At 35.9% G+C, this 22883-nt stretch overlaps 1 protein-coding gene across 4 annotated transcripts; it reads left to right on the top strand.

Annotated features, from left to right (window-relative positions):
* The first annotated feature begins 18464 nt into the window (after positions 1-18464).
* Positions 18465-21955, top strand: LOC132606402 (uncharacterized). 4 transcript variants are annotated; one of them, XM_060319880.1, is made up of 5 exons: positions 18465-18711; positions 19641-20093; positions 21049-21129; positions 21220-21598; positions 21720-21955. In XM_060319880.1, exons 2-4 carry the CDS (start codon positions 19662-19664, stop codon positions 21595-21597), a joined length of 891 nt encoding a protein of 296 aa, XP_060175863.1. In that variant the 5' UTR covers positions 18465-18711; positions 19641-19661; the 3' UTR covers position 21598; positions 21720-21955. The 4 variants fall into 4 exon arrangements, with proteins under 4 accessions (XP_060175863.1, XP_060175861.1, XP_060175864.1 ...); XM_060319878.1 differs by having other exon boundaries at positions 18466-18711; positions 21220-21955; XM_060319881.1 differs by having other exon boundaries at positions 18472-18711; positions 21049-21108; positions 21220-21955.
* The last annotated feature ends 928 nt before the right edge of the window (positions 21956-22883 follow it).

Raw genomic sequence — 22883 nt, 5'->3', positions numbered from 1 at the left:
ATCTACAAAGCAGTCTATTTGTCACGACCCAACCCCGTGGGCCGCGACTGGTACCCTAGCTGGGTACCCGTACATACCTACTTAACCGAATTTCGTATCATACAGATTTTTTTTTCTTTTCAAACAGATGTTACAGAAGTAGGTCGATACAGATACGGCACGCGCGCAAACATATATATACTTGAACATACAGAAATTTACAGATAAGCCGATAAGGCTAACATACGAATAACGTCATACAATCGTACGTACCTACCTGAACAGATGTAACCCGTAACCCACACATCTATCTACAGGCCTCTAACATACATACAAAATCATATGACGGGACAGGGCCCCGCCGTACCCAGAATTTCCATACATACAGAACATACAGATACCAGAAGATATATATACCGAAGTACATGCTCCAAATCAAAAGGAGCTCTTCAAGATAGCAGAACCTGTGCCCTAGACTGGCGGCGGGTCACCGAGTACGTCTGTACCTGCGGGCATGTAACGCAGCCCCCGAAGAACCGGGGGTCAGTACGAAAATATACCGAGTATGTAAAGCAGAAATATATGAAACAAAATCATGATCTGGACCGGAAGCGCAGAAATATACTAGACAGGCTCATAAGCCGGACAGACAGGGTCATAGTCCCGACAAACGGACAGAATCATGGTCCAGACAGACAGAATCAGAATCCCTACGGATATACAGAATCGGAGTCCATACGGACATACAGAATCGGAATCCATACGGACATACAGAATCGGAATCCATACGGACATACAAAATCGGAATCCATACGGACATATAGAATCATAACCAGTCGGACAGACAATCCGGACGGACAGACAGAGTCATAGCCAGTCGGACAGATAATCCGGACGGACAGACAGAATCATAACCAGTCGGACAGACAATCCGGACGGACAGACAGAATCATAACCAGTCGGACAGACAATCCGGACGGACAGACAGAGTCATAGCCAGTCGGACAGATAATCCGGACGGACAGACAGAAGCGTAACCCGTCGGTCAGATAATCCAGACGGACAGACAGAAGCGTAACCCGTCGGTCAGATAATCCAGACGGACAGACAGAACCGTAACCCGTCGGTCAGATAATCCAGACGGACAGACAGAATCATAAATCATACAGACAGACAGAATCACACATAGGGTACAGGAACGTGGTCGCCACTCCTGCCATTGGCACCACTATACGTCAGATATCATAAATTCTTCTCCGATCTCCGTCACACATCATAACATAACCACGGTACCCGGGGGCGGACAGATAACACAGCACCCCGATCCCGGACACATCATACTTCATAATATATCCTCGGTAACCGGGGACGGACATATACCACAGTACCCCGAAACCGGACACATCATACTTCGGAATTCACATATGGGGCTCGGCGGCCCATCCGCACGATATACATACCGGCCCGGGATCCGGTGAAAGGAATCATAGCACATGCACGAACTGATTAATGAAAAACCACATACGTACAGATCGTCGTACAGATTCAACGGAACAGAAATAGGCCAACTGGCAGATCGAATCAAAGTATTCAGATAGTTTTCAAACTACGCGCCTACACGTCACTTGGGGAGGCACGACAGATCATAACCAGAACTAGATTTTCAGATATCAAAACCATATTGTGAGATTTATATAAAAACAATCATATTATGTTCAAAATGATAGTTCAGATGTTGCCTGTGAAAAACGGACGGAAATGAGGCAATTTAGATCATTCACGGGGTATCGGGGCTCCGTGGGCCCACCTCGGACCAACTCGAGGCAAGATACATAAATTACTGATAAAAGACCTTATGAGGTCATCCATAATCATTCGAAAGTATTCCGACTTCGTTTAGGAAGGTTTCATACAAAAGCACACTTTAAAGATATTTTATAAGGACATGGTTTCAATCTTACTGAAGGAATTGGAGCAGATTTCCATATCGAATTCCGAGGAACGGAGTAGTATTTAAGGCTCGCGGCCGAGCCTATTATGTTCAGAACATGCCTAAGAATGAAGGGAAAGACTTTACATACCTTAGCTGCGTCTTACGCTTGTCCAAATTCAATTCCCGTTTCGCTCAAAATCTACAAATGGTCACATTTACCAATTGTCAATAGTAAGACTTTTAGCATTCTTTAATTCACTATTTGTCTACAGAAATTTGGGCAGCATCTCCCCTGCTTATATGCCTAGCCCGAATTTTTAATTCAGCAACCAACAACAACAACAACAATACCAACATCAATTATAATGTTTTCAACTCCAAAATATCTCATAAAACAGCCCACACGCTGTTTTCCAACTTTCATAACTAATTAACTCAGTATACAATTATTTAATCGCGTATTCTTCGTAAATAAACTAGTATTAGCACAAATAGTAAGAGATCCATACCTTTCTCCCCTTAATATTGCTTAATCTCCACTTTTCCACGCTAAAGTTAGGCCACCACACACTGTTATTTGATTCTGCACCAATAATTATACGCTACCCGGACTGAAATTTGGGATTTTATACCTGGTTTGGGCAAAATTTGGTTTGGGGAGTTGGGGAGAACTCTCCAGATTTTTGGAGAGATTTTGGGGTGTTTCCTTCGTGTTTTCAACTGAAAATGAGGGGGGTTTCCCCCTTTTGATAACGTTTAGAAGCTGCCAGAAGCAGCTGGAAAAATACTCATCGCGATCGCGCTGCCTTCTGGCGCGATCGCGTAGAGTTAATTAATTCCTTCTGCGCGTTCGCGCCCCCTTTGGGCGCGTTCGCGCAGGGTTAATTTTCTGACTGGATGTTCGTTCAGTAAAACGGTCATAACTTTTTATCCCGATATCGTATGAGGGCTCACGACCTATGGATGGAAAGATAATTCAATTATACACAACTTTTATTTCTGGGCGTTTTCCCAAATTCCAAATTTATAATACCGTTTTTCCCCTAGAAGTCAGATCATCCGAAAATGCTTCCTTAAATTGTCCTTTTGGAGGGCTTCCACTTTGATTTGGCCCAAGGGTCCTTCTTGAGTTGTGTTTAACTTCACATATGTGATTCATATAATTTGTCACATGTCCCAAAAAAAATCTTGACGTGTGGGCCCCACCTCAGCTTACAAATAATTCGACGTTCAAAAATGCAGGATATAACACTATTGTAGCTACCTCATCAAATCATGCTGAGATAATAGCAATTCATGAAGCAAGTCGAAAAGTTGTGTGGCTGAGGTCAATGATACATCTCATTCGAGAAAAGTGTGGTTTAAAATATGACAAAATACCCACAATCTTATATGAAGATATTGCAACATGCATTGCTCAATTGAAGGGAGGATTCATCAAAGGAGATAGGACAAAACACATTTCACCAAAATGTTCTTCACACACGAGCTCCAAAACAATAGTGATATCAACGTGCAACAGATTCGTTCAAGTAATAATTATGGTTGATTTGTTCACTAAGTCTCTACCAACTGCAATTTTCGAGAAGATGGTGCATAAGATTGGAATGTGAAGACTCAAGCATTTGGACTGAAGTTCTCATCAGGGGGAGCAAATACTCGCTGTACTTTTTTTCCCTTAACCAAGGTTTTGTCCCAATTGGGTTTTCTTGGTATGGTTTTTAATGAGGCAGTACTCAATGCGTATTACAAGATGTGTGTACTCTTTTTCCTTCACTATGGATTTTTCCCACTGGGTTTTTTCTAGTAAGGTTTTAACGAGGCACACTATCTATGAGCATCCAAGGGGGAGTATTATGAATTCAATGTATTTGGTGGATGTCCATTCAATGAATGTTTTACTTATACATGAATGTAATTGATGTCCTAGTTAAGAAATGTAACTCTTGGGTAGTTCTTTTACCCTATAAAAGAGGCATTCATCTTTTGATAGAAAGTACACATAGAATAAAAGCCTCCTACTTCTCTCTCTCAATTCTTGTGTCAATAATTTTGGGGCTTTAGTTTATAATTGGTGCATTTCTTTTACAACAGTCCCTTATATATAGTAATAATAATAATATAATAGTAACTTAAAAATACAAATAAATGCCACGTAAAGTTAAAAACTCTACATACAATCCAAAATTACTCTTCGTGAATATGAAAACCGAAGAACTCGAAGAGTTGTACGTAATTAATTAAACAATAAAAACTGATTGCTTCTTACGAACATTAACCAAGGTTCTCTTTTTTGATCCATGTAGTTATTATGGATCTGTTACTCTTATTATATGGTTTGTCTCTTAATTTCTTAATAAACTTGATGGATTAACCTGTAAATTTTTAGGTGTTGAGAGGCCATTAAAATGTCCAAACATCATAAAGGACGAAATGTTGGTCATGTCCGGGGTGTGATTAAAGAAGAGAATTATTAAGAACAGAGGTTAAGAGAAAGAGATGAACAGTGTAACAAGATTCATGACTGGACAGAGTTCAGATTAAAAAAAAAGGGGAGATAAACAGAAACTTAAAAATATAACTACATGATAAGAAGACATTCATGAGTGAGGAAGTACCGAGTAGGATTGTTTAAAAATTTGATACAAATCATAGCATTCTTGCCATTAAATACTTTACTTTCAAAAATTTTGAAAATATATATTTAAACTTCTAAATTTCAATTTCTAAAATTTCTATACCTCCCTCTCTCTTTGGTAATATATATATTCACACACACCAAATTCATCTACAAAATTACAAAGTATTTTTAGATGGTTATTTTTCCATTAAGTCTTTTCAAGCCGTCGGTGTTGATGTCTACATTGATATCAGAATTATGACATTAATCTACATGTTTATGATATACGGATATTCATTCCTTTTGGAGTTTCTCTTAATTACAAGAAGTTGCATGTAAGTATACGTCTCTATGTACTCACTTTTCTACTATACTATATCCTGGAGTGCCTCTATTTTGGGGAAGGTTCATCCCACTATCTTGTCTATAAATATTACTCTCTCTATCTCAAAAAGATTATTCTACTTTCCTTATTAGTTTGTCCCAAAAAGATTGACACCTTTCTATATTTAGAAACAATTTAACTTTATGAGATGATTTACGGCCACACAAATATCTAAGATTTGTTTTGGAACACACATTTCAAAAGTCTTCATTTATTTACACTCCGTGTCAAGTCAAACTAGGACAATCTTTTTGGGACGGGGGAGTAGTAGTTTTCTTTTCATCAATACGTTTCCTTTCTTGTATATTATTGTTAATATTTTACTTTATAAACGGTCTCTTTATTATATGAAAATCAATCATGCTGTAATTTGTGAATAAATATCATAAGAGAGGCTGGAGAAGAAAGAAGCTTTGAAGAAGAAGAAGAACAGCAAGAACCCATTGACAAAATGTTACTAATGCTCTGCATCTTCATTACATTTTGAAGCTCATTATATTTGTTTTTGTCTAGGAAGAAAATTCATTGTTTTTCCTTGTATTTCCTTTTTCCTCTTAATAACAAACCTTTTGAATGTACTTAAAGCCGCAAAACTATGGTGGCTGCCTTCGTTGAATTTCATATTTGGTCAATAAAGAGGTCTGTTGTATTATAGCTTCAGCAAGAGTTATTGAGTAGTATTTTTCTCATTTGTGCAATAAGCTTATGTAGTGACACACTTGATCAAATATTTTCAGATAAATGACAATTATATACGCAACTAATATGGTTTGTTTAGGTGCATGTCAGAAAGTAATTCCTTAAATTTCTGTCAATTATGTTCAATTGGATATTACATTTATCATCCGTTAGCAATAGTATATCGTTCCACATATATTGTTCTAACGAGTCTACACAAATCTACATGGTGTTGGGAAGAAACAAGCAACAATCAAATTGCACGACGAGGTAACAACGGAAGAAATACCCAAGTCAAAACTTCCCACACTATTTAAACCAAGAGAAGACAATAAACACCAGTACAAATGGAAATCTGGACAACAACTATACCAACAACAAAATAGCAAAGCAAGCAAAAGTAAATCAATACAGGAGACACCAAATTTACGTGGTAAAACCCCTTCAAGGTGAAGAGGAAACATCCACACCGGCCTACAAAAGCTTCACTAAAATTAACAAGAGTTACAACAATGTTCTCCAAATGGCTACAACATCAAAACCAAAGACGGAGCAACAATACATAAAAGATAGCACCAAAACTAGTGAAGAAAGGAGAGAAATCACCCCCAAAAATGAGCTATTGTTCGTACTTGAAAACTGGAGCTACAGACCACAAAATCCGATCTCCACCACTGAAATCCAAGAACCAGATGTTGAGAACCCCCAGTTCAAATTTCAGCACGATCCACCGATTAACGAATCAGGAAACGCAATTTTAAGTGGACTGTTGTGGCTGATTTTCACTGGTCCGAAAATCACCTCTTCTCTCTCAATTTTTCTCTCTATATGGCTGCAATGAATTCACTTTTGTGTTATAAAAATAAGACCTAATTTTATCCTATATATAGGGTATTTTAGGGCAAAAGTGGTCTGGACCAAATTGGATTGGGTTTTATTAATCCAATTCTACATAGGAAGGGAAAATCCAAAAACCCAACCATTCTCCCCCTCCCGACTATGTGGAAGAAACCGTCATCCCGGTGATCAAGCAACACTCTAAATCTAAACTTGCAGCTAAGCCCAGAACAACCTGAATGGATAACATCTTCACAATTGGAGAAAAGATTTTATCAAAATCAACTCCCTTTTTCTGATTAAAGCCCCTGACAACCAATCTAGCCTTGTACCGTGGAACTGGGTTACCATCTTCATGTTTCACCCTGAAAACCCACCTGTTTTTCAAAGCTTTTTTGTCTCTAAGAAGCTTAACCAGATCAAATGTATGATTATCATGCAATGATTTAATCTCATCTTGCATAGCATCAAACCACCTTTCTTTTTCTTCACTATCCATGGCTTCATCAAAACTTTCAATTTCTCCCCCGTCGGTCAAGAGTACAAACTTATTGGGAGAATAACGAGATGAAGGTACTTTCTCTCTAATAGATCTTCTGAGAGAATTCTCTGGAGCATCAATAGCAGTTGGTTGTTAGTCAACCACATCATCTTCCACTGGAGCATCAACAACATCATGCTGGTCATTTTGAACATGATCATTATCTTCATTATCAACTTGAGCTTCATCATTTTGAAGATTTTCTTCAGGTGCTATAGTCACAGGAACTGGATCAACATCAACTAAGCTCTCAGTACTCTGAGAATCAACCTTCTCAGCTTGTCAAAATCTTCAATTGTCTAGTCTTCAAAGAACACAACATCACTACTTCTAACAAGTTTCTTCTCAACTGGATCATAGAAACGATAGCCAAGTTCGTCTTGACCATAACCAATGAAGATACACTGCCTAGTTTTAACTTCCAGCTTTGACCTCTCATCCTTAGGAACATGCACAAAGGCCTTGCACCCGAAGACTCTCAGATGAGCTAGGAACATGCACAAAGGCCTTGCACTCGAAGACTCTCAGATGAGCATAAGAGACATCCTTACCAAACCAAACTCTGTCAGGGACATCACCATCCAAAACAACAGTAGGAGATAAATTGATATCATAAGCAGTAGTATTAAGTGCTTCTTCCCAAAATGAATCTGGCAACTTAGCATCTGAAAGCAGACATCTAACCTTCTCAACTAGAGTTCTGTTCATCCTCTCTGCTAAACCATTTAACTAAGGAGTCTTTGGAGGAGTTTTCTAATACCGAATACCCTGCTGTCTACAATAATTATCAAAAGGACCAATGTATTCACCACCATTATCTGAGCGGATGCATTTTAGTTTCTTACGTGTCTGTCTCTCAACCAAGGCCTGAAAAGTCTTGAACACATCAAGTACTTGATCCTTGGACTTTAAAGGAAATACCCAGTGTTTGCGAGAATGATCATCAATAAAAGTCACAAAGTAAAGTGCACCACCATGAGAGCTTACTTTAAAAGCACCACACAAATCAGAATGTACCAACTCCAGCAAATCAAGCTTTCTTGAAGGCGAATGACTTTGAAAGGAAACTCTTTTTTGTTTCCCGGCTAAGCAATGAACATATCTCTTTAACTTTGCTTGTTTCACTCCAGAAAGTAAATTCTTCTTAGCCAAGTTGTCAATCCCCTTCTCGCTCATATGACTCAGCCTTCTATGCCATAACTCTGATGAAGTATCATTCTCTACCAAATTTACTGAGTCACCACAAATGGAGCCCTGAAATAAGTACAAGTCGTATATCTTATTACCTCGAGCCACAATCATTGAACCTCTAAGAAGCTTCCACTAGCTACCACCAACGATTTGATCATAACCCTCATCATCAAGCTTTCCTACAGAAATTAAATTCAGACGAACATCTGGAGCATGCTTGACATTGTTAAGAACCAACCTCAAACCGTTCTTACTTTTCAAGCAAACTGTGTCAATGCCAAATACCTCAACCTCACTATTATTGCCCATTTGTAACAATCCAAAATTACCAGAAGTATAAGAAGAAAATAATTCCTTCTTTGGCGTGACATGAGTAGTGGCACCTGAATCCACAAACCATGTAGACTCATCACAAACAAGATTGCTATCATTTTTACCACAAGCAACAAGAAAATCATTTTCAACAACAACAGCAACACGATTTTCGTTATCGCCTTCTTTCTTTTGCTTTTTTTGGTCTCTCTTAAACTTGTAGCAATGTTTCTTGATGTGCCCTTTCAAGTGACAATAGTCACATGTAAGATTCTTGTACCTGGAGTATCTTGACTTGCTTCTACTTTTGCCTCTGCCATTCTGATTTCTGAATTTACTCCCCCCATGTCTTCATTAACCAAAACATCGGAGTGTGAAGTTGAAGAAGACGAAGCTTGAGATCTTATTCTCATCTCTTAATTCAAAACACCACTTTTAGCATATTCCATAGTTACACCATCACTGGGAGCAGAATTAGTCAAAGAAACTCGAAGAGTTTCCCAAGAGTTTGGCAGAGTATTAAGAAGCCAAAGCCCCTGTATTTCTTCATCAAACTTGACACCCATTCCAGACAGCTGATCAAAGGCACCCTGAAAATCATTGATATGATAAAAAATAGGGCTGCTCTCTTTGTATCTAATATTCATCAATTGTTTTAGTAGGAACAACTTATTATTGCCAGTCTTTGAAGCATAAAGTGTCTTGAGCTTTTCCCACAAGCTTTTAGCATTGGTCTCATTCACAATATGATTTCGAACATTATCTTCAACCCATTGCCTAATATAGCCACAAACCTGTAAGTGCTCAAATTATCAATCCTCATCTTCAATAGACTCGGGTTTCTTAGAAGCAAACACAAGTAAATACAATTTCTTAACAGATAGAAGATCTTTCACCTTGTTTTTTCAAATATGGTAATTACTGTCATTTAAGCAAACCATCTTGCTCATATTTGCCTCCATAATTCAAATAGACGATCAACACAACCAAATACAACCACAAGCTTTGATACCACTTTGTTGGGAAGAAACAAGCAACATCCAAATTGTACGACGAGGTAACAACGGAAGAAATACCTAAGTCAAAACTTCCCACACTATTTGAACCAAGAGAGGACAATAAACACCAGCACAAATAGAAATCTGGACAACAACTATACCTACAACAAAATAGCAAAGCAAGCAAAAGTAAATCAACACAGGAGACACCAAATTTACGTGGTAAAACCCCATCAAGGTGAAGAGGAAACATCCACGGGACCTCCGGCCCACAAAAGCTCCACTAAAATTAAAAAGAGTTACAACAATGTTCTCCAAATGGCTACAACATCAAAAACAAACACGGAGCAATAAAACATAAAGATAGCACCAAAACTAGTGAAGAAATGAGAGAAATCACCCCAAAAAATGAGCTATTGTTCGTACTTGAAAATTGGAGCTACATACCACAAAATCCGATCTCCACCACTGAAATCCAAGAACCAGATGTTGAGAACCCCCAGTTAAAATTTCAGCACGATCCACCGGTTAACGAATCGGAAAACGCAATTTTAAGTGGACTGCTGTGGCTGATTTTCACTGGTCCGAAAATCACCTCTTCTCTCGCAATATTTCTCTCTATATGGTTGCTATGAATTCACTTTTGTGTTATAAAAATAAGACCTAATTTGATCCTCTATATAGAGGATTTTAGGGCAAAAGTGGCCTGGTCCAAATTGGATTGGATTTTATTAATCCAATTCCACATAGGAAGGGAAAAACCCAAAAATCCAACAATTCTCCCCCTCCCGACTATGTGGAGGAAACCGCCATCCACGTTGTTGGGAAACGGCCCAAAGATACTTTTAAAATGATGTGATATTGTTCGCTTTAGGCCAAGCCCGCACGGTTTTCCCCAAAAGGCCTCACATCATTAAGAGTATCCAACACCTTATATGTAACTCCATTTTCTTTTCAGCTAATAAGGTGGTACTTTGTTCATACACCCAAACAATCTCCCCCTCGAACTAAGTTCCACATAGCTCATTATCATAATTTACGGGTCAGAGATTCAACATGTTTGTGTGCTACCCACATCGTGGGTATATTTTATGGTCACCGAAGCCCAAAAGCTGTGTATGCGTCTTCAAAGCTACGGGTAAAGGTCATAAACCGATCCATAGACGGGCAAAGGCACTAAGCCGGGCCTCACGCCACACTCCGCCATCTTCATACTTGTCCCGCCAAACCATTGGCTCTGATACCAGTTGTTGGGCTGAAACGGCCCAAAGATACTCTTAACATGATGTGATATTGTCCGCTTTGGGCCAAGCCCACACGGTTTTCCCCAAAAGGCCTTGTTGACACCCAATTTTGTCCCGCCTCTCCTCCGAAATACCTATTTATGCTTCTAATATTTTTGGAAAAATTAAAAACATATATATTTATATTTTACTATAATTATTAGCCTTTTATCAATACCGGCGTTTCATTATTCTATTACAGTTACTAACCATCATCATCATCATCATCATTTATTATTATTATTATTATTATTATTATAATTATTATTATTATTATAATTCACAATTTTTATCATTTCGGCATTTTATCAGCTTACGCATACACATCGCATTTATCTTTGCATAATTAAATAATAGTATTTATTTACTGTGGATTTTCGAAATATTATTGCACGGCTATTACAACGCCATTTTTTATCTGAGCACTAATAATTGCATATTTTATAATATTTTAACACAAGTTATTTAAATAGGTCTTTTATTTAAATGTAGTAGCCCAATCAACTCATATTATTTTCGGATCAATTCATAAAATCAACCCACATTTTATCCCAGCCCACATTTTCAGACCCAACCCATGCTTTAGCCGCCCCAGCCCACTATTTTAACCCAATATCCAGCCCACACCACCTACCTGACCCGACCCGGACGACCCATTCTTTTCCCAAAAAAAACCTAAAATCTCCTCCCCCCCCCCTTCTTTTCTTTTCTTTCTCCTTCTTCACCTGCGCCGCGCCTCCCCCTCCTCCTTCCTCCCTCTGCTCCCCACGTTACCTCTGCGACCCCCACTCCGCCTTGTCCCCCCCACGTTACCTTCTGTCACTCCACTTCACCACGTTACCCCCACTCCCTCATCGTTCCCCTTTTCGCCCATCTTATCTCGCACCCCTCTGCCACTCCTCTGTCACTGCCGCCCCACTTCACCGTGTCGCCCACCCCACGCACTGCCAACTCCCACGTTTCCACTACCCTTGTTCCCCACGCGTCTCTCTTTTCATTCAACACAACGCAAAAAACAAAGCCCTATAAAAGAAGGGCGTTTTGAATGGTTTGGGAGGGATTTTTGGAGGGGAAAACCCCCAAGAACTAAGTTCTCAGTCACACAAAAACTCCTTGAGAATTTGAGTCTTTTAGCCTGAAAAACTCCATAGAAACTGAAAGCCTTCGTTTTGTCGCTAAAAAATCCCCTAAGCAAAATTTCAATTTTTATCAATCTCTTTTATTTCTGGGAATTGAGTTTTGAAGTGTTTGAGTGTAGATCGAAGATTCACACCCACTTCGCTGCACTCGAAGAAGGTAATCCTCTATTTTTTAATTTATTTTTTGCACTCGCTGTTGCCCTGTGTTATTTTGGTTGTTATTCTAGGATTAGAATATTTTAGTTTAAATAAGCTAATTTTGTTTGACATACAAGTCAGTTTGCAGGTTTTCTGTGTCGATCTGTTTGTATGATTAAGTATGGTAATTTGGTTTAGTTTGCTTAAGTATGTAAGCAACTTTTATTTAGTCAATTAATTTCAGTCTGATAGCTCAGTAGGTGTTTATGTATTCATTCAAGATTGTTGTCTCAATTGGCTTATGTTCTGTTTAGCTTAACTTAGTAGCATTATGCATATTCCCATTTTAATTAGTTTAGTTTAGTTTTAGTAGTTAACATGCTTAAATAGTCATGTTTAATGTGGTTTAGTTTCCGGGCTGTTAGCTAGCAGAATCTGTCTATTCATGCTTTAACTCAATTCAGATAATTTTAGTCTTATTAGCATGTTTGTGTTCATATGTAGTTCATGTGAGTACATTGAATGTTCAAGCCTTTGTATAAATGAAATATACATTCCTGTTTTCAGTTCTCTTATCCTTCCCTCTGATAAATAACGTAGCTGTGAGATTGAATATTTTGTCGGAAGTCTTAAATGAACGAAGAATTTGATAATAGCTTGAACATATTTTCATTTAGGAATAAGAAAATACCTTGGCCCTTTGGTAATCTGCATACATAAGTCTGAATCTGTCCATTAGGAATTTGTTTACTTATGTAAGTGTTAGTTTGTGATGGTCTGGGTATCTTGTTTAGTCAGAATTACTAAAATGTTTATGTATCTTGTTTGATTGGTTTACCTGTTCCGTATGTGATTTGTATGTAGCTGTTTGGTATTTGGTAGTACAAAGTCGCGTGTATGTCCGATTGCTATTTAATGGAGTTATTATCCCAAAATGGTATTTAGAAAATTAAGTTTTGTTAAACCCATGATGAATTGCATACCAGTTGGTGTAAGTCTGTCTGGCTGTGCCCATGAAGGTCAAAGACATGTGACTTGAGTTATTAAACTGATCAAGGCTTTTGAATGCTCTTTTTAATGACTCTGTGACCTGTGTTGTTAATTTGCTATTGGCTTTAGTGCCTAAATATCTCAGAATACATTCTTTTAACTGGGTAAAGTTATTCAAAGTTCATTCTGCCCCTTTCAAAACTATTCTGCGCTTTGTCGAGATTAGTTAGCGAATGTTTGAAGTTCTGTTAGGCGATTGAAGTATGATGATTTCCCTGTTAATGTGTGAATTCTGAAATTTATTTCCTCCTTAAGCAAATATGGCTAAGACATTTTCATACCTTCTCTCTTTCCCTTAGGATTAAGCTTAAAAGTTAAGAACTGGTCTTATACATGTCTACTTGCACTATATCAACCTTATTCGAAATCTGCTGATTCTGTTTGCCTCACTTGTATTATACCGCGACCCCCTTTTTCTTAGTATATTCTGCAGTTCCCAGATATCTGTCGTGTGCCAAATTGAACATGAATTTAGTATGTATATCAGGCGGATATTCGCTGAATGTCATATCCTTTTTTTGTGCCTTTTGTATACCTTGGAATGATGTCTTAAAATGTCAACCAGTTGAATTTTGCTGTTGTTCTAGCATTCTGTGTCATCATATATAGTATATTACCAGATGCCTTTAGTTATTCAGTAAGGGTATTGGCATCACTGTTTTTTTATTTTAAATCCCCATGACTGGGCAGTATCCAATTTTCTCATTCTGGGAGGCTATAATATGTATGGTATCCTGATTGAACCCTTTGAAGATTTTGAGACTTGCTGAAAATAATAATTGTATGCTGAAATGATCCTCTTCTGTTATGTATAATCCTATCTTTATCCACTAATATCACTTAAGAGTATTATAGGGATCAGTTGAGTATATATCTCTATGTACTACTTGTTTAAACCGGAAATTGTGATATTGTCATATTCCATTGAATTACCTGTTGGGATTATGTGGGCTGTTGTTTGATAATGGGACAATGTAAATAACCTATCTTGCATTTTAATGTGTCATCTGTTTGACCAGTGTTCTCCTGGAATGTATATTTCTTGAGTGTGTGTTTTCCCTTTTTGTTACCTTAATCTTTAAGCCTGATGTTTTGTTCTATATGGCCATCTTGACATATATATGTTTTATTTTGTAGTTGACATTTACTTCACTGTTCATGATAGTAGTTGTTGTAAACATTGGCCTATTGAATTGGTCATATAGTCGAGAGATTGCTAGTCTCATTCTGTGTGTTGTTTGAATTGGTTTAAGTCCTTTTTCTTTCCTCCTTATCTCTATTTCATTTTTTTTTTCAGATATACATAATATATACACAACCTACTGATCTATTTCGAGTTTATATTTTGTATGCTTGACCTTATTCGTTGATTGAATACTAATCCTTTTCCTTTCATTTTTTTTTCCATGCATGACCGTCATATACGAGTCCGAGTGACTCGTTCTTCTTCCACATTCGGTGTTGGGCTAAAAGCCCAACGAAATCCTCTCGAATCGTTCTCCATCAGTCCATCCGCAACAGCATATAGAAATTATTATTGGGTCAAAGCCCATACAGCAGCAGCCAATCCGCAGCAGCAACATAAAATTTATTGGGCCAAAGCCCAATAACATGAATAGTTCGCAGCATGTTGGGCCTTGAATGGGCCAGATCCATTTAATTTTTTCTTTTCTCTTTTCCTTATTATTATTGTTGTGCATTTTTATTTGCTTTGTATGACTAATATCTCATCTTGTTTTATTTCCTTAACTTAGATGAATTTTAGTAAATTAGTGGGTTTAGCTTTAGTATAATGGGTAGTAAATTTAAGAGAGATATTAACATTAATTTCATAAGTATCACTCCTTTCTTTTCATGTTAAAATCATTTACAATGTCTAATATTTACTTTATTTAAAAAATCGATTTGCAATGATTATATATATTTTAAATGAAAGGAATCATATTTTATTCTTATTATCTAAACATTTCAAAACGTCATTAATATGCACTCAAGTATTATTTTTATAAATAACTCTTCAAGTTTGAATCAATCACGTCTATTTAAAACAAGTCTAGATTTCTTACACTATTATACGGATATAATGTCATATTGGCTAGGTTTTCTCTTAAAAGCTTCTATTTATATACAAATCATTATATTTTGCAAGTCTCATTTTTACAATAAAAATTATTATTTTTAAGCTTAACAACATTTATAAGTTTTTTTTTTTTTTTAAGTGGACTACTATGTATTTCTTCAAGTGAGTTTAAATAGCATCATTATGTTTTCCTTTAAAAACCTCAACAACATTTATAACCTATTTTTCTTAAGATTTAAGCATTATATTTAATCTGAATTAATTAACCTAAGTTTGGTCGGATAACCGTAAGTTAACGGATTCTAAAGGATGCCTAACCCCTTCCCTTTAGGATAATATAGAGCCCTTACCTAGAATCACACTGGTTAAGCAGATTATTAACGGAGGTTTAGTTTTAACTTTACCTTAGTTAACATTTAGGTGTCCTAATTCACCGTTAAATTAATTAGGTGGCGACTCCTTAAATAAAACAAATAGGAATCACCAATATGTTGTACTCCTAAATCAATCCGGTTAAAACGGGGTATAACATGTCTCACATCATTAAGAGTATCCAACACTTTATATGTAACTCCTTTTTCTTTTCAGCTACCAATGTGATACTTTTTTTGCACACACAAACACATGAAACACACGTGCAACGCACGTGTCCAAGACTAGTATATAAAAAAGTTAATGATAGGATATTAGGATTATCGAATCCTACACAAAGTACGTAGTTGACTATAAGAGCAAAGCTAACGGATGAAATAACTATGTTAAGCCAGGGTTAACAGGTTATAGAGCAATATCAACAGATATCATGCACCCCAACAATTATAAAAGTTTTAATCAAAGATATCCAAAATGAGTTTGCAACATAACACTACAAACAAAATAGAACTCAGGTACATGCTCATTAGAACCAGAAGATAAAGAAATGCAAGAACCGATTTAAGGTGAAATCATCTTTCAACTCTGTATAGCAGATCACAATTTTAAACTATATTCTGCTTTTTGCTAAAAATGAAAAGTAAAAGAGAAAAAAAATAAAGAAAATTACTTACAAATCACAAAGAACAAGAATAATAGAACTCAAAGACAGATATGACTTTGTTGGGAACACAGACATCAAATCACAAATAATGCTTTCCTGCATATCAGAAATCGATAACTTAGTTCAATGTAAAACGAAAAAGAACGACAACAATTATTAACAATCGCATATTTATGGCCTTTTCTCTATATTATTATCTCATACAATATTAAAAAAAAAATTATAATGCAAATAATTGTTTCATTGGGTCCTTCCATATTTCAAAGTCAATAGCAATGTATCTGATAAGGAGTACTATCGTTTACTTTTGTTGCTCCATAAATAATATTTAATTTCCTATATTTGTGGCTTTGTGTGCTTCCAATAACGTAGTAGATGAAAACCGAAAAGTTACATATTGGATATTTGGTAGTTTAAAGAAAAAATCCAGATACTATAGTTTAATCAACAGTTGATAACCGGAGGAAGAATTATTTGTAATCTAGAGAGGGATCTTGAATTTGGAAAAAATGATTTCTGCAACTCATACTACCTGAAAGCTTAGCAGAATTTACTCTACATAAAGATTTATGCATCATTTTATTGGTGGAAACAATTTATAAATTCAATGTGCACTAAAAGAGAGGAGATGAAGCTTTAAAGGAGATTTTTTTTATAATGAACCGACAGAATCAATCCTCCACATTAAGCATGGGATTAATGAATACTAATATCAAATATGAGCTCAACAACTTGAGCTGAAGCTCAACACTACCATGGCAGTTGTAGTGTGGTCGAGAGGGAGAGGGAAGAAGAAGATATTTTTGTATTGATCGATCAAGCAACAATTACATGGCACACATGCACTTATATAATGTGCATATGTAACTGAATTCAGTTACAGCTAATGACAGTTGTGATCCAATCATTAAAGCTAATCACAAGCTAATTATCAATCTAAGAACTCACTTAACTACCTCTGCCTGTATACACTGATATACAGTGTGATATACTTGATATACTCCCATATTACATCATATTTCAACAATTAATGACTCTTCATTGTCCTCAGGACCCTTCATTGCATTCAACAATCACATACTACGACGATTCTTGTTACTATGACTTAGAAATTCCGAAATGGAACTATGATTCAATCAAAACACAATTTAGAGCTCATTTATTTCGCGTGATACTGTTTATACTATCAAGCAATAAAGCACTATCAGGCAATCTGCTTGGTAGTTTTGATTCAAAAAAAAAAAAAAAAAGTGATACTATTTATAGTCAAAATGACGTTCACACATCAAATACAATCGCAACGCGATTAAAATTCATCTGAAACTCTTCGGAATCTAACAAGATTTTGCGGACAAGTCCAAAATAATCATACAAACCTGTTGAAACTTTCAAACCAAGGGATCGTTTAGTCAACTATTTCACCGTGGTCAACTCTTAACTTTTAATTTTACTAGAATCCTGCTCAAGTGTCCGAATCACTCCCGAACCTCTCAGGATTCGTCCAAGATATCCAACTAAGTGATAAATCACTATTCAAATCTACGGGAAAATTCAAATCTTCGTTTACCCTGAATATTGACTTTGGTCAACTCTTATTTTAAAATCACTATTCAACTCTTATTCTAGCTGCCTCGTGACCTGTTCAAACCATTCTCTCAAGTCATAATATGCATGTTGAACCTACAAAAAGTATCATCCGGGAAAAAAGATTTCAAATACTTAAAATGACTGGACGATTCATTACGTAAAGATTGAGTAGTATACTTGAATATGAACTCTAGTAGTATGATTTATATATAGGCATGATTTTATTTTGTTTAAATTAGGAATTTCCTCGACAACAGTTTTATTTCTTGAATGAATATTTTGTTTTGGTGATTGTGGCGGGAATGAAAAATTATTAAGGAAATTTTACATAAATAATGTATTAGGATGTCCGTTTTTGTAAGAAAAAGAAACTTAACTATAGGTTCAAAATCGACCATCCAAAATAACCAAGCCCATTAATTAGAAACTGGAGTTAAGAAAACCGACTCAATTTGAACTTATTTAGATTAAATTTAAATTTAAATTTCTTGAATTCAAAAGATCAAAAATTCAGAGCGAAATTTTCATATCCGGACGTTTTGAACTTGGTCCATAATTCTATGGCTCTATATGCTAATAAAGCAAGTTGACTTAATAATCGAACTTGGCTAATAGCATCGTTACTTTTGAAATATTGATTATATAGTCCATTTAAGTAGACTTTATCGGGGAAGCTATTGCATAGCCTCCACCGGAAAATGAAAGGCTCTGTTTTGGAAGTGTCTCTCTAAAGAGAAGACTGACTGTCGACCGACGGACACTATAAATACCACGTCTTCTTCACAGCTAGGAATTAGGGTTCATAAAATCCGCTACAGTTCTCTGAATTTCAAAATCCTCAGAATTGGCGCGTATTAGATATTCGCATACAAAGTTCGAAGCACATTTATGAATCTGGATACATGAATTCACTTCTCCTTTGAGGTTCTCTTCTCAATTGATTGAATTTATCGTAAATTTCCTTATGAAGTTCTTAATATATTATTCGGTTTTATCACCTTGATGTGAACCTACATACAGTAAAGCTTGAAAATTTAGCCGGAGTTCAAAATCAAAACTCAAATATCGAAAATGAGAACTGATTTTAGGTTTTGAATATGTTCATTTCACATTCTACCTCGTTGATTATTAGTCAGTTTTTTTTTTTTTTTTTTGAATTTAATGTGTTTGCGATCGCAGCAAAAATTCAAGCAATTTTGTACGGTAATTATTCGAAAGCGTTTTAACTCTGAAACTGTTCATCGCATGCATTTGATTTTAATTAACGAATTAAGATCTTCCTGAGGTTTTCTTCTTAATTGATTGAACGTATATCGTAAATTTCCGATGAATTTCTAATTTTCATGTAATTTTTTATTTTTTATTTTGCTAGTACTTCATTTGTCCTACAGCAAAGTTTGAAAATTTGACAGGAGCTCAAACTCACAATCAAAAATCGAAAGTCAGAGAATCAAACTTTAGCGTAAAGATGTTTAACTAATAGTATATTCAATTCAAAATCAGTTAGATTTTTGTTTTTTATGCGCTTCTGAATTGTGATTATTGCAGAAGAATTTGAGGATCGAATTTAGTGTAAGGATATTTAACTAATATTCATTTCAAATTGAAGAAATTGAGGATCGAACTTTAGTGTAAAGATGTTTAACTAATACTATTCTATTTAAATTATTTAGATTTTTCTTGTTTATGCGCTTGTGAATTGTGATTGCAGAAGAAATTGAGGATGGAACTTCAGTATAAAGATGTTTAACTAATAATTCGATTTAAATTGAAGAATTTGAGGATCATGTTTATCTAATAGTATTCAATTCAAACTTAGTTAGATTTTTGTTGCTTATGACTTGTTATTGCAGAAGAAAAATCTGAAGAAGATCATGGACTTTTATTACAGTAACAGTAATGACAGCAACATTTCACCAATCAACGCTCAAAACTACATAAGCAGAGGAAACCGTTACTTCGATCCATACGCTTCATCATCAGATAATAGTACAAATAGCAGTTCTTCCAATAATAATATTCTCTCTCCTTTATCTCGATACCTTCGTTCTGGTTCGCCTGTGCCATTTACTAGCCTTTCTCGATCGCCTTTAGCTTCCATAGAGAACAATATCGAGGTGTTTAGAACCCCTGTGAAGGTTGAAGAAGATGATGTGGTGGTTATGGATGGGATTTTAGTTGAGAAGAAATATGGTGGTGTGAGAGGTAAATTGACGTCATCAGATTCAGGTGGACGGTCGTCGTCTTCGGAAACTTGTAGGTGGTGGGAGGATACGGGGACTTGCCGCTTTGGTTCCAAATGCCGGGTCTCTCTCTTTTCTACTTTCACATCTCCCTTCAGTTTATGTGATAGATATTTTCTCACTTTTGGAGACGTCATTTAATAAAATTTTAAAGCAAAATTGTATTATATACATTTAATATTTTAAAATTAAAATTTATATATGTGAAAACTATATGAAAAATAATTCTTTTCATATCAATTTGGTGTTAACTATATATTTTAAAATGTTAGTCAGAATTTATGCGGTTAGTTTGAATTTCGAGACTCAAACTAATTTCTTTATGAACTCCTAATTTTATCAATTCCAATAAATTAATCAAATTCCAAATTTGATTCAGATAGGAATCCAAAAAGGTGGTAGGTAGATTTTTAATTTGATCGCGAATTTTGACATATAATTTTTAATTTTTTTAAAAATAATTTACATTGTCAGAAACTACATAAAAAATACTCTTTCTATCCCAATTTATGTGGTGTCTTTCGAATTTCGAGATTCAAATAAGTTATTTTTTTTACTGTAAATTTTTGATATATCATTTTAATATTTTGAATTATCAATTATTGTGACTTATAGTACTTCTTACGTTGTTTCGAATATGTAAATTTTATTCAAAAAATTTAAAGGTTTTTTTGTCTGAATACACTATTAAAATTAACAGGTTTGACTCTCGAAATCTGAAAGTTGCCGCATAAATTAGAACGAAAAGAATATGCAGTTTTTAAATAAGTAAATTAATTTTCAAAAAATTTAAATATCTCGAAATCCGAAGTATAAATTGGGGCAGAGAGAGTAATCCAAATGATTGTGGAATAATCGTCAGTCATGTGGTTGTGGAATAATCGTCAGTCATGTACAGTTGAGATCAACTTTCTAGTGTTGACTGTGATCTCAACCACAAATTTTCTCAGTAGTCAACTTCACTAAAATCCACAACTCTAGCATTTCTAAAACATTTATTATTGCTTCAATTAAACAGTTTGTACACGGGAAAGAAGATTTACGCCCAACTGCTTTTGCCAACAGGAATCAATCTGAGGTATTAACAATTGAACCAAATGTATGCACAACTGAATTTATCTTCTTGTAGGATGATAATGTATGATTAAAATTCATTGAGATCACCTTCACATGGTTATTATGTTTGTAGGCACTGCTTAGCAGATCATGTTCATATGGACCAAGGGGTCGATCTGTTCATCACCAGGTCCACTCAACCGCATCTTCAACAGAATCAGCAGCAATGGCCACCCCTACCACCACTGTTAATAAACTTGCTGTGTCTAATAAAGACAAAGAGCCTTCAAGCAGTGAAAGTAGCACCACTTCCGCCTCTACCATTGCTATTTCTGGCACTGACTGGTGTCCCCTGGATGATAATATCGAGGTTACTTTGCCGCCTTCTGGTGAAAATTGTGCTTCCAGGGAAGATGTTAATGCTCATGTACAGACTGTTCTCTATGGTCCTTCTGGAAAGAAGCGATTGCCGGTATTCGTTGACTTTGTTGAGACTGACAACTCCCAATAAGGTAATCAAGAGCTGTTAGTTGCTTCATTATGTTCAAAAGGGTTGTAGGTGCTTTTGTTGTGTTGCAGATTTGACATCCTGAGAGTACTATCACAACACTGACAAACTCAGATAATTTCTAGGATATGAATGGAAAACTGGACATATATCATATAACATAGAATCGCTGATAGTGTTTCGTCTGAGACACGGAATAAAGCTGGGAACATAGCAATAGTTGATCTGAAGTGCAGGGCAGGGGTCTTGAGCCCCAAATAATCTCAGTTTACCCGAATCAAGTGTTCGTTGTTCTTGTTTTTGAATTGCTTTTCTGAATGTTGAGCTTTTTGTATGAAAGATCAACTTAACATCACCTGCATATTACGGCAGATAGTCCCTGAAATACTATGAGACTGCTTGTTTAAGGCGATTAAGTTCAAGATTTACCAACCAAGTGATATGTTTTGTTTTAGGAAAAAAAAAGGATGAATTTGGTTGCTTTTTCAAAACATCCATCAACTGAGAGAGAGAGAGGTATTATATTGCCTCGATCCTTGCCGTGTCAAGATTGTATTTAGGTAGTCCTCTGCAATTGTACAGTTTCTTTTGTTGTGCTACTAGTATTTTTCATTTTACACTAAAAATCAAGTAAGAGGGAGAAACTTGCTCGGGATAGAGGAAAACACTACGACTCAAATTCGTAACTTGTTATTCAAATTGTGACATATTGACCATTAAAGAAGTATTCAAATTGTGATATCTTGACTATTGAAATGTCTTTGCAGAAACTTATTGTGCTAGTATTTGAAGCCAGTATAAGGTTCACAACGTGTAGCTTTAAAGTAGTAAACTCTGTTGATAATAAATCAATTTCTATGGGTTTATTAGCTCAAGCGAGTAGGTTTACAAAGAATTGCTGGTCGTCCTTACAGTGTTTTAACTTTAAAACAGTCCTGAAGGTTCGCATTTATGGGTCAAAAAGGTTCAGATCCATTTCAACAGCCTTTTATTGGACAATATATCCAAAATGAAACACACATTTGCCTATGTGCGGCTGTGCGCTGTAACTATAATGTAGTAGTTTATTAGCAGTAATTATTATTCTTAATGTGATGCTTCCCAGTTTCTTTTCTATGTTTGCCTTGGTTCTAGTCAACCCCAGTGAATCATGCATTTGAATTTCGCCTCTTGTGGGTAGCAAGTCAGCATATCCTTTAAAGGAATATCCATTGTTACTATCTGTTTAAACAGCTCTGCGATAAACCCGAATCTCCACTCTTCGTCACCAAATTGGCTGAAATGATTTT

Source organism: Lycium barbarum, chromosome 8 (assembly GCF_019175385.1).
Source record: "Lycium barbarum isolate Lr01 chromosome 8, ASM1917538v2, whole genome shotgun sequence".
NCBI lineage: Eukaryota > Viridiplantae > Streptophyta > Magnoliopsida > Solanales > Solanaceae > Lycium > Lycium barbarum.
This window is presented reverse-complemented; position numbering and strand designations above follow the sequence as displayed.